At 36.9% G+C, this 12731-nt stretch overlaps 1 protein-coding gene across 1 annotated transcript; it reads left to right on the forward strand.

Annotated features, from left to right (window-relative positions):
* The first annotated feature begins 1446 nt into the window (after window positions 1–1446).
* LOC117413731 (dnaJ homolog subfamily C member 8-like) lies at window positions 1447–8391 on the forward strand. Its single transcript, XM_034023024.3, has 9 exons — window positions 1447–1557; window positions 3725–3826; window positions 3936–3992; window positions 4278–4344; window positions 4872–4966; window positions 5325–5396; window positions 5585–5676; window positions 6034–6109; window positions 7113–8391. The coding sequence occupies exons 1-9, from the start codon at window positions 1483–1485 to the stop codon at window positions 7224–7226; spliced, it is 750 nt and encodes a 249-aa protein (XP_033878915.1). The 5' UTR covers window positions 1447–1482; the 3' UTR covers window positions 7227–8391.
* The last annotated feature ends 4340 nt before the right edge of the window (window positions 8392–12731 follow it).

Raw genomic sequence — 12731 nt, forward strand, 5'->3', positions numbered from 1 at the left:
TGCTCTTTGGTCTTCCTTCAGATTCACAGCCTGACCAATGATCCTTCAACAGTGGGGTTTTTATCCAGAAAATGTGACAGCAACTTTAATGGTTCACAGGTGGAGGCCAATGGTAAGGTAATTGTGTCCTCGTTAGGGCAATTTCTTTCATCGGTGTAAACTGGGAGCTTCCACAGCACAGGGGTTGAATACTTATGCAAGCAAGATATTTCAGTTTTTTATTTTTCTTAAAAATATTTCCCAACATAAAACCAATGTCACCTTACAATAACTGATTTTGAGTTTCAGTGTTTTAAAATAAAATATCAAACAGAAAGAAATTTCAATGTACCATTTGTAATTCAGTAATATGAGAGAATTGGTCAGGGGTCTGAATACTTTTGCAAGGCACTGTATATAAAATGAATCACTGTATTTTCCAAATGACAGGTACCAGGTGTTTGAACTTGCAGAGGTCAGTTCAAAGCAGAGTTCCAGGGGCTGTCTGAGACACTCATGCAAAAGTCACACTGCTCTAAACACAGCAAACCACTTATCCTTCATTTTTTACGACTTTTTGTCTGTAAAAGACAGTGAAGCCATTTAATTACGGTGCGGCTGGCTTTTTTTAATAAGTACATCAGCAACTCTGTTCTCCATAATCTGACATGAGAACTTACTGTCACTCACAAACTGCTGTCTTGCTATTAATTCGTTACTGAAACTGACTTAAATGTATTTTTTTTTATTATTATTATTTATTTCTTAGCAGACGCCCTTACCCAGGGCGACTTACAATTGTTACAAGATATCACATTATTTTTACATACAATTACCCATTTATATAGTTGGGTTTTTACTGGAGCAATCTAGGTAAAGTACCTTGCTCAAGGGTACAGCAGCAGTGTCCACCACCGGGGACTGAACCCACGACCCTCCGGTCAAGAGTTCAGAGCCCTAACCACTACTCCACACCACTGCCCAGGTGTAATGCAGTATCAAAGGATGTGTTCCATTTCTTATACATATATGATTTTTTTTATTCCATTTCAATATTTAATAACATTATTACCTCAAATCTTCATCCAATTTCTCCCCGTCATTTGCATAAAAGTGTGTGATACATATTGCATATGTTTCTCATTTTTTACAAGCCCGTTTTTTTAGCTGAATGCACTAACTAATATTAAATATTACATTTAAATAAAAGTTCGTTGCATAATCGAAGATATATTTGCTTGAAGGCTACACTAAGTGGGACCCGCATTACTGCTTAAAAAAGATATGCCAGAATTTAATGTTTTTCTTTCTTTTTCTGTATTTTATTCCTTTCTATTTTCTTTCTATTCATAAAAAAACATAGAAATGTTACGGCGCAAATAAAGTTTATTTATGTTCATTCTAAAACCTGCCAACCAAAAGAAAACACCGTCACGTGGTTCGAAGTGAAACCCATGATCACATGGCGAGGGCGTGCATCACGTGACACGCCTTTGAGCCAAGATGGCGAGCGCAGAGGCAGAGGCAGGGACTGCTGGAGTAGATGGCGACGATGCTTTCCAGACCTATTATAACGAGGTGGGTGCAGTGGAAAACAAGTACACAAACTTAACTAGAAACCAGTATTTGTTTTTTCAAAATTGCTGGGAACCTAGTGGATCCAGAGGAATCAGCGAGAGCCCCAGGTTTGCACCGACGGAGGCCTGGCAGGAGTGAAGAGAGGGATTCTGGGATAATAGCTAACACACCGTGCCGTGAGAATTATAATAATAATAATAATAATATGTATATATATATATATATATATATATATATATATATATATATATATATATAAACATATATAAACATTGTGATCATCATTAATATGTTTGCTATACAAAACGTAATATGTACATGTTTGTGTAAAGGCTTTTTTTCTTGAATATAGAACGCTAGGTTCGTTTATCTTCGCTCTGCGTTTTGTTTACCCCATCGTTATTATATATGTATATGTATGTGTGTGTATATATATAGGAATTACTTATAAGTAGGGTTGTCTTTTGCAAAGTTGGCCGCTGCAAACCAGCCCAACAAACATGGTTGTTGCATGCCGAACCAATATTATGAAACCTAACCAGATTTTGATGATTATTTTTTCTGGTGGTATATTATTACAAGCAATAGATGAATACCAAACTTAAGCTTTGCATGCCTATTCTCTGCAGCTATACGTCTTGGGTGCAAGTAGTATACTTTTAAATAGCATAAGCTGTGCTGGTCTGCTTAGGACATGTGTACAAGCTGTTTTGTGTTTTTTCTGTTTGTTTGTTTGTTTTGTTTTGATAGTCCTTAATAAAACTAGGCAAATCTGATTATAAAATGTATAATCTGACATGGATACGCCTAAAACTATTAATGAAATGTGTGTGCAAGAGTTTATTATTGGAATTTCAGTTAAGATGTGTAATTGGCCAGAAAGCCATGTGGGAACTTTTTTTCAAATGTCAAGACATTTACATAATATTTGCTGCAAATTAGATCTGTTGTAGAAACTTGTTATGCATGTGCTAAAGGCTGACAAATACAATGTATTTTCCAAGAACATGAACTACGGTAATGTCTACAGGCTTTATAGGGTGCCCAATGTCAGACCCTCAAAGAACTTAAAAATCTAGTGAGTAGCGGGATAGCCACTGGTTGGGTTGACTTGGGAGGACCATGAGCATTGTACATAGTGAGTCTGTGCTTGATTTTACTGTGAACTGCCTTTATGTAAATGCACCTGGATTACTTAGGGCATGACAGAATTTGCAGGCAGTTAATGAAGCCCCTTTCACACTGGCATGATCTACCTGGGTCGGAACCTACCCGGGTCACGACCTGGTGTCATGCGGGTCGTCTACTCGATTTCACACTGCTTTTGATAAAGCCGGGTTGACCTGGGTGACAGACGCAAGTAAACAATGTGCGTATCAATGCCCCGGAAGCAGCTTGTTACTGACCCTTCCATCCAAACTTCTGTGGATTGAACTGTCGGACCAAATGTTGATTAGAGGAAATGTTTCTTCTATAATGTGGCTGTTTGTTATTTCATCGGCTAACGAACGGCTGTCATACATTTTGTCTCGCTCAATCTGGGTAGGAGTGCCAGTGTGAAAGGGGCTTTAGTTGATGAGCAATTCCATGATGGTGACAGTGATCATGAAATAAAAAACTGAATATTTCAAAAACAAGTCCAACTCCAGAGTGTGCATGTGGTATTTTTTTTGTTTGGATTTTTTTTTTCTTTACTAAAAATAAGTTTGTAGTCTGAATTCTATATATATATTAGGGCTCAGTTGTAGGATCAATTTAAGTTACATATTTGTAAGTATGTTACATATTGACTCTATGGGTGTGTGTGTCATACCCAGCTCTTATTGTATTACTTGTATTGTAACGCTTGAAATGTTTTTGCCTACGATTGTAAGTCGCCCTGGATAAGGGTGTCTGCTAAGAAATAAATAATAATAATAAAAATAATACTAATACAAAATTCCTGTGGGGAACAAAAACAAAACAAAATCCAGTAATTTTAAAATAGTTACCTTGAGTAAGGTAGTCCAAGATTGTAGTGCTAATCACAGTCTGTGAAACAAGTAGAATGATTTAAATCTGTAATCCTTATTTATACATATTATGCGCTTGGTTAATTGAATTAATGTGTTTATTATCATTGTATGTGCGTTTCTTTCATTTAATTTTTTTCCTTTTCATTGAACAGGTGAAACAGATTGAGAAGAGAGACTCTGTTTTAACCCCGAAACAGCAGATCGAGAGGTTAATTAGGCCTGGCTCTTCATATTTTAATCTAAATCCTTTTGAAGTAAGTATCCTGACGAACCGGAGAAATACAGCAAACATTTAATCCAATGTGGATTTTAGGGATCTTTTCAGTTTGCATCTCATTATTCCTTTTTGCCAATGTTTTTCAGGTGCTGCAGCTTGATCCTGAAGTTACAGAAGATGAAATAAAGAAAAGATTTCGACAGGTGTGTTTTTGGTTTTTTTTTTGATGGTCAGATTGGTATTGAATACCAGATAAGACTGCGATTTGATTCTATTTCTGGGTTTAAAATGGTTACTTCAGTTCAGTGCCCACACATGAGAACGGGGGACATCAAATTCTGGTTGGAAGTGCCTTTGTCCATTTTATAAGTGTAGCTCTATCTGACGGTGATTAACTTTTATTAATTTCGTGTATACTTTCCTTATGATTTGACCTTCAAGTGTAAAGATTAAAGCATGTTCTGAAGTGTGTTTTATCCTCCTTATAGCTGTCAATCCTGGTCCATCCAGATAAAAACCAAGATGATCCAGACAGGGCACAGAAAGCTTTCGAAGGTATGTATCCGATTATTGTGCGTTCACTTTTTAAAGAAAGCTGCCTTAGTTGTATTCTAATTTTGATAATTCACAGATTCAATTGGTTCAAGGTTAGGCAGTAATGCAAGTTACTTTACTGTGGAAGTTACATTACAGTTTTGTTTTATAGATCAGATACAGTGAAATAACCAGGCAGCACTGTATAGCTATGCTGAATTACAGGTAGGGCTTAAACAGCTCCATCAGTTGCTTCAAGGTGTTGCATTTCTTTCCCAGATTAATCTTGGCTCATTCTAGCTCACATGACCCAATTTGATAGAGAAAGGTTCCAGGGTAGGGGGTGTGTGAATGCAAAGTAAAAAGAGTTGTGTAACTCTGTTTTGATGACCTTTCCACTTTGTCTGTGTGTGGAGAATGTCTACATCTTTCATGTCCTTTTAAAGATTGTTTCAGAGGCTTACCAACCCAAATGATTAAACTAGAGATGGAGCAACTCCCACTGGTTCATTTCAGTTGGAATGACCCCTTTATATTTTTCTCCCCAGCTGTTGATAAAGCCTACAAGCTGCTTCTGGACCCTGAGCAGAAGAAGCGCGCCATTGACGTGATCCATGCAGGGAAGGAATATGTGGAGCACACAGTGAGTAGCAAACCCGATTGCTCAGAAAGTCACGCGTGTAACACATTGTGACAACATCCACATCAGTTAAAATCCAAAGACGATCAAGGGCAACTGAATACAATAACAGAAAGTGCTTCTCCTTTCTCTCGTCATAGTTAGGCCAGTTATTGTTTTGGCAATAATTTTCATTGTTTTGATATTTTTGTATACATTTCCTGGTATACAGCCATCCTTGGATAAGGTGGAGAATTAGCCTTTTTAAAACGTAGTCCTTTCCATGTACTGTGTTTCAACATGTGGCATTCTGAAAAGCAATTTTATATTCCTGGAAAGGTTCTAAGTTATAATTTAAACAGACTGCTGTTTCTCTCACCAGATGAAGGAAAAGAAGAAACAGCTGAAGAAAGATGGCAAATCAACAGTGGTGGAAGAAGATGACCCTGAAATGGTACAGCTTTTATACTGCATAAGGGCCTAATTCATTCAACTTTTAGATTGGGGGGGGGGGGAGGGGATAATAATGAAATCACACATTAAACCGTGAATCTTCATATTTCGATTATGATAAGAGAACAAAATGAATATATGGTAGTTTGTTGTTGCTTTTAAATATAGCTTTTTTTTCCCCTATTGTAGTTCAGGCAGGCAGTGTACAAACAGACTATGAAGCTGTTTGCCGAGCTGGAGATTAAGAGGAAGGAGAGGGAAGCCAAGGACATGCATGAAAGGTACTCTTGCTTCTGCTGAACTTCGGGTTCATTCAGCCTTTCTGCAATAACTTTTTCACAAAAATTGCAATTGCCAGTTTATTTATTAAAAGATTTGGCTACTGAATAGATATGCTTGTCAGTGGCTGCCAAGCCATGCATGTTGAGTCTATAGCAACAGATTTCAAAAGCAGTTATCGGAGTCTTATGTAACATTGCTCCTAATCAGATGTTTAGAATAGAACATCTAATCATTGCTTCCTTTGCTGCAGTGCCATATATTATTTGCTTTGTCAAGCAATCGCAATAAATGATCATAAGTAATTATTAGGCAACATTTTGACACAAGATGCTATGTTTTTCTATTTTGTTAATTAGGAAACGACAAAGAGAAGAGGAGATTGAAGCACATGAAAAAGCCAAGCGAGACCGAGAATGGCAGAAAAACTTTGAGGTACCCAGCTTGCATCGATAGCTACCAAAAATACTGTATCTCTCCAGCAGGTGGTGTGCTTACATTAGTAATGGATCAACATACAGTTCTTGAAGTTCTCTCAATAAGGTGAAAACATATTCAAGTGTATCAGAATCTGGCACATGGAGCCATCTATCTGTCACATTTACATCACTTTTGCATGTGTAAGCCGTGTACGGGTGTAGGTCCTGGGGATTTAATTCATGTTACTAAACTCTAATTTTCTATTTATAGTCGGGGTGTATTGGTATGTAATTTATTGTAATTATACTTTGTCACATAATCAGATTTATTATTTATTATTATTATTATTATTATTATTATTACTATCAAATCCATTTGATAAAGTATATATCCTTTCAGATTCCTTGTTTTGACACAGTCTGTTTCATAAAGAATGGCTTTATAATTCAAGTATGTTGAAATAACAGAATTATAACTAGTTAATCCATTTCTGACTGTGGAAATTACTTTCACTGTATCATTATACTGTACATGAAATTACTGGAAACTGTTCTGTGGGTAGGACCCTTTTTTGTGATACAAGTCATTCTGCAAGGTATTGCAACAGAAAGACCAGACAGTTTTATAAAGAGGAAGAATGGGATTTTTCACTTTCCCAAAAATGTGTTATTTTGGTGTGTTTTAGTTTTGATGGGCTATTCTATTGTGTGACAAAACTATTAAGAACCTAGCTCTGCACCTCTCTGATTTAAGGTGCATTGGCATACTGGGGTTTTTACCTCCTGAATTGTGTGTTTTGAAACTATGCAGGGCTTGAAATTCACACTCTATACATAACATTTCGGTAGCCCCCTAACTTTATTTGACTAGGATCATTGGTTAGAAGCAAAACCCTGTACGAGTAATCTAGGGTTGAATGTGCCTGACAAAACTAGATACTTTTTACAGAACTCGATTTAAACACACAGTTATCTTTTTTTTATTTGATTCTGGATTTATTTATTTTAAATTTCATTAGGAAACTCGAGACGGACGTGTTGACAGCTGGCGGACGTTTCAGGCAAAAGGCAAGAAGAAAGAGAAGAACCGGTCGTTCCTGAAGCCGCCCAAAGTGAAGATGGAGCAGCGATAGGAACCCTGTTGGGCAGAGAAGGCCTTGGCCATGAAACCATCCAAATGCAACCCACTGTCTGCAGACGAACACAAAATAAGAGGGTGCTGTCTCAAGAATGCATAGCATTTTATTGAATAAATAGTCTGACCCAAATAAGATCTTAACACTGGACAAGATTGGACTTAATTCCCAACTGGGCTTTATTATTCTGTGAGCCCACACTGGGTTAGATGACTTGTTGTTTTGGTTTATTCTGGCATTATTGGCTTACCAGGAGTCAGATATAAATAGTTAAAGCGATCATAAATAGAGTATTGAACATTTTTACAGTCCTTTCTTAAAATAAAATACAATCTTTTTTTTTCTTTTTGTTTTAAATAACTAAAAATGGATTAGAACCCTTTACTGTGATTACCCTTATATGATTGTTCAACATGTATAGGATGAAGATTTAGTCATTTATTCTGGGTTTTTTTGTGTGTGTGTTTTTCTATTTTTTTTTTTTTTTAGATGAGTGAGAGAGATTAACATTTTAATATTATACATTTACTAGCAGGACCTGACCACAGCTACTGCAGTAAACCAGTTGCAAGATTAGGATCATTAAAACAAACACAGTTGTATCTGCCTATGAGGAACTGAACATCTGCTGGGCATGTTGCAATGTGTGTAAAGTGTGTTCAATTGTTAGTACTGTTATTTACAAAAAAGAATTGTGACAACACTTACAGCTGGAGAGTTTGTTTTACACATGCAGCAGTGGTTGCATTTTGAGAGGGGTTTTTTTCTTTGTTTTCTTATGAAGATATTTAGTAGAACAGTAGTGATTTTGATTTGTTATTTTTCTGTTCTGTGATTTTGTATCAGGGCTAGGTGTCTTAGCTTAAAAGGGAGTTAAAGCTGTCCAGGGATCGGCTGATCACTATAGCTTCCGGGTGCTAAATGTGATCTTGCTGACTACAGTAGCTCCCCACTTCAATCAAATGTCAGATGGAACCTGTTTCTGTTTGCCACAAGTCTTGTTAAGCCATCTCTGTTACTATCTTCACTATCGTATGCACAAGCCTTGCTCATGAAAGGTAATTCTGCAAGGTGGTACTGTGCACTGTGTTGCATGCTTTTTCTTATTTGATCTCTGTATGTGCGATCGGTCTGCATTAAAACCTTTCTATCCATTCTTGAAGGACTCTGTTGGAACAGCGTGTTTATTTTAGAACAAGTGGAAACTCCCTGATAATTCAATCCTGTTTACGCTGCATTCACAATGGGTGTGTGTCAAACTCTGTCTGGCTTGTTTTGTTTGAAACAATGTATCAGTTTGCTTGCTGTTCACACTTATCTGCGAGCAAAGGGACAGAGTTAGTTTGGATACAAGATAAAGTTCGTCCTTTTCTATTTTTTTTTTTTATTTTTTTTATTTTTTTTTCCAGGACCGAATTTGTGTTCACAACAGACGTGCACTCAGTTCCTTTAGTTATGGTTTTGAGACAGTATGTTTCTTCACCTTAGGCCTACATAGTTCTGTTTCTATTAAAACCCTTCTCATGTAGCCTTTTGGGTGAATATATTTTACTGTTTTGGTGAGTTGGGCTTGGATTTTGGTGTCTGACCAAAATTCTATCGGCGCTTCAGTTTCTCGCACTGTCCATGGAGTTCCCAGAGACATTTAGTTTTTTTTACTCTACTTGTTTCCTCAGAATATGAACAACTATGCACAAAATGTTCACTTCAGAGTCAGTTTACCTTGTGTTGTACGTTTCCTATGTGCAAAAGGACCGAGTCTAGAAATTTGTTCACATTGAGCTCCTCTTTAGGTGGTATGGTTTGTTTCCCAAGCGGACTTTGTTGTTCGCACTTCACACCAAATATACCGAACCATACAGAATGTAAATCAAACCCTCTGTATGGACCCAGTGTGAACACAGCCTTAGAGTTGCTTATTTCACAACGTTTCAGGATGATCATAAAATGAATGAATTCCCCTCCACTAAAGGAACTGTTGACCCTGTTTTGGATTAACAATCAGACTTCTGTATAAATATCTCTGTTTCCCCAAAGAAAAAACATAACAATTGTTCCTCGTGAGAACAATAAGAGGGAAAATGTTGAAATGCAGACCTGTGATAAATGACCTTGTATTTAGTTTGAGATTTAGTAATGGCAGCAAGTGCTAGTGCATTGGGCCTCGTTGCATTACATCTTTCCCAGAGCCCTGTAAAGTAATGTTTTTACTATGTGTTGTTTTTTTTTTTTTGTACTGTGATGTTGACAGATTGATCTGTAATGTAATTTATCTGACAATGTCTTATTAAAAGTGTTAAAACTGTCTTTCACAAATGTATGAGGTGTTGGGGTGCAAGAGTTTTCTCTAATATCTAATATTAATTTTGCAGACGGTATTATTGCAGATGATCTATAATCTTAAGTTCATGTGTTGGGGACAGTACCCCTAAATTGGAATACAAGGTGATGAGGTCACTGGTTGCCATGCACAGCTGGTATCCACGAAGGAAACGACCTTAGTAAGTTTGTTTGGGGCTTTGTTTCAAAATCTACAAACGTTTAAAAATAACTTTTCAGTAAAACACGATCCATAGAACTAAGTTTTAATATGGCGCTGCTATTCTTACAGTAGCTTTTTTTTGTGTTAAATTATAAAAGAACAAAAAAAAAAAAAAAAACTGAAAAATAACTGGTGCTTTTGGTATGTTATTATCCAGTGTTGTGCACAGTTATCCTAGATTTTCTTATTTGGTATTTTTTAAATGTAATGCTGGGTTTGTCATGTTATTTAGCTTGGTATGCAGTTTAAATGCTTGTTTTGCCTTTATAACTTTGTTTGCTTGTTTTATAGCATGTTATTAAAATGGCCTTGCTGGCATTTAATTCACCAGTTTCAGTTCCTATGCTCTGGGCTTGTCTGGATTTACAAAGCAATTATTCAAAAAGGTAAAACATTTCTTTACATGTTTATGGTGAATGATGAAACACTTAAGGGTACTTCAGGTTTAACTGATAACAAAACAGTATCTTAAGAAGCTGTGCACATACTGAAAGTGAAACAATTGTTGGTTGTACTGTATAGTGACAGTATCATACAGCGAGGACGTGCTGGGTGTCTGGCGACATTAAACTGGCATTGTTCTTCCATGTTTGGTTGCTCAAATGGTATTTCCAGTTCATGCAAAAACAATTTCTATATGAAATACTAATAACCTACTGTTCTGCTAAGAAATCAAATCGTACTAAATATCTGGTGTCTAATATTGTATCAGAACTCATATCAGAGCACATTCTACTGTATTAGTTCTGTACACTGCTGTGCAACAGTCTTAAACATGTTGCATTAGACAAGCCTCCACTAGTGTTTTCTACTGTTATAACAACCTTGACTTGGATAAAGAAGGAAAAACATTTGAGTGAAATAGCTTGCATCACTTGATTTTCAAGGTGTGGTATCCAAAGTATAATCAACAAGTACAGAGAAACAACATCTGTAATTGATAAACCCAGGACTGGAAGATCCAAAAAGCTGTCTAACAAGGATGAGCAATATTTGAAGATAATATCCTTGAGGAACGGAAAGAAGACAAGCGTTGAATTGACAACAGAACTGGCAAAAGGCACAGGTGTTGTCGTCCATCCATCAACAGTCCAACGCACCTTTGCCCATGGTCCAATTTCTGTGTTCTTGTGCATATTCTAGCCTTTTAGTCGTGTTCCCCTTTCTTAACAGAGGCATTCTTACTGCAAAACATCCTTTGTCCTGATTTCAAGAGTGACCTTCGTACTGTTGATTTGATGGACATAGACACCTGTGTCTTCTGCCAGTTCTGTTGTCAATTCAACGCTTGTCTTCTTTCTGTTCCTTAAGGATATTATAAATATTGCAAACTCAAAGCTCTGTAAGAGGCATTCAGAGACATGCCCTTAGCAAGAGGTGTGCTGAAGGGTGTGTTTCAGTGAGGGGGAGCGAACTGTCAACTTCAATCATGAATGCATGTGACCCCTTCATGCAATGGCACAACTATTAGGAACGATATGTTGAACGAGGATCCTAAAAACACTTCTTTGGTGCCATGGAGAAACTTTTAGGATCCAGAGATAGAAAAAAGGCAAGGATGACATTTGGAACGCTCCAGTTACACCTGTTGTAAATCCAGATGGTGTTATTGGTATCCCTCTTGCAAAAGCACATTTCTTATTATGACATCCAGGATCTTAGTATAGGTCTTAATTTCCATAAACAGGTACCCACTCACACAATGTATTTTTATTTAATTTTTATTTTAGATTTCTTAGAAAAAAAGATTAATGCAGGTTCATGCATCACAGCATTTGCAGAGGAATTTCTTTCATAGCCTAATGGACAACTGACAATAACATGTATTAACCATGTGCAAAATGGTAACTGCTTGGGTAGAGAACGTATAGGCCGATCATAAGTCAAATTTGGTCCCAACAGACCTTCATGTTATATTGTTAGTAATTTTAAGAGATTTTCTTATATATAAATCTAGGTCACTTAATCTAATATTATCCTTGAATATGTAGGCTGGAAGTTCCACTCTGAAATCTCTTGATTTAATTTGGTGACTCAGTACTTCATGGTAAACAGTACATTATTTACAATGCCTTGACCAGACTGCACTCAGCTACTTTCAGACCCTCATCTCTCCCTACACCCCCACCCGACTGCTCCGCCTGCAGTAGGACTGGCTGGACCTCCTCTACACTCCCCTGCCTCCAGAGCCTGCTCCTTCTCCACCCTCGCCCCGCAGTGGTGGAACGACCTTCTTACGGATGTCAGGACTGCCCAGTCCCTGACCACCTTCCGGCGCCTCCTCAAGACACACCTCTTCAGACAACACCTGTAAAACTCAACTCTTCCCTTCTGGACAATATAGCACTCTGCCTTTAATGCACTTTAACTTGCACTTATCTGCTCCCTATTTTACTGTATTTAATCCTGCACTTAATCCTATCTGTAGTATTTTGTATTTCACTTTCACTTGTATCTAACCCTGATGTAACTATCTACAGTTATCTGCTCTTGAACTGCCCCGATATCAAATTGTACTGTGTTTTGTATTTGCTCTTATTAGGACTGAAGTCATTGTGTTTTGTATCTTGGGCTTAATTGTACTGTAATTCTTGATATGTATTTTATTTTGTATACAACTGTAAGTTTGCTAAGAAATAAATAAATAAATAAATAATAATGTTAATTTTCTTGTAATAAATAATTTGTAGTGATGGCTTTCTGCATGAGGTATTAATTATGTTATTAATTATAAGTTTTACATTATATGTGTGTTTTTTTTCTTTTATAGTTAAGTTGTTTTTAATCATTATGTTTAAATTGAGTGTGTATGTGTTTTGTTTCTAGTTTTAATATGCAGTACTGTGTAAGTTTCGAGTTCTTTCATTTCCCATCGGGAAAACCAGCTATGCAGTTTTGCATAGCCCAACACGACTCAAAGTCACAGATAAGTGTCGGAGCTAAACACCAAAAGGCAGGAT

The sequence above is a fragment of the Acipenser ruthenus genome, chromosome 25 (assembly GCF_902713425.1).
Source record: "Acipenser ruthenus chromosome 25, fAciRut3.2 maternal haplotype, whole genome shotgun sequence".
In the NCBI taxonomy this organism is placed as follows: domain Eukaryota; kingdom Metazoa; phylum Chordata; class Actinopteri; order Acipenseriformes; family Acipenseridae; genus Acipenser; species Acipenser ruthenus.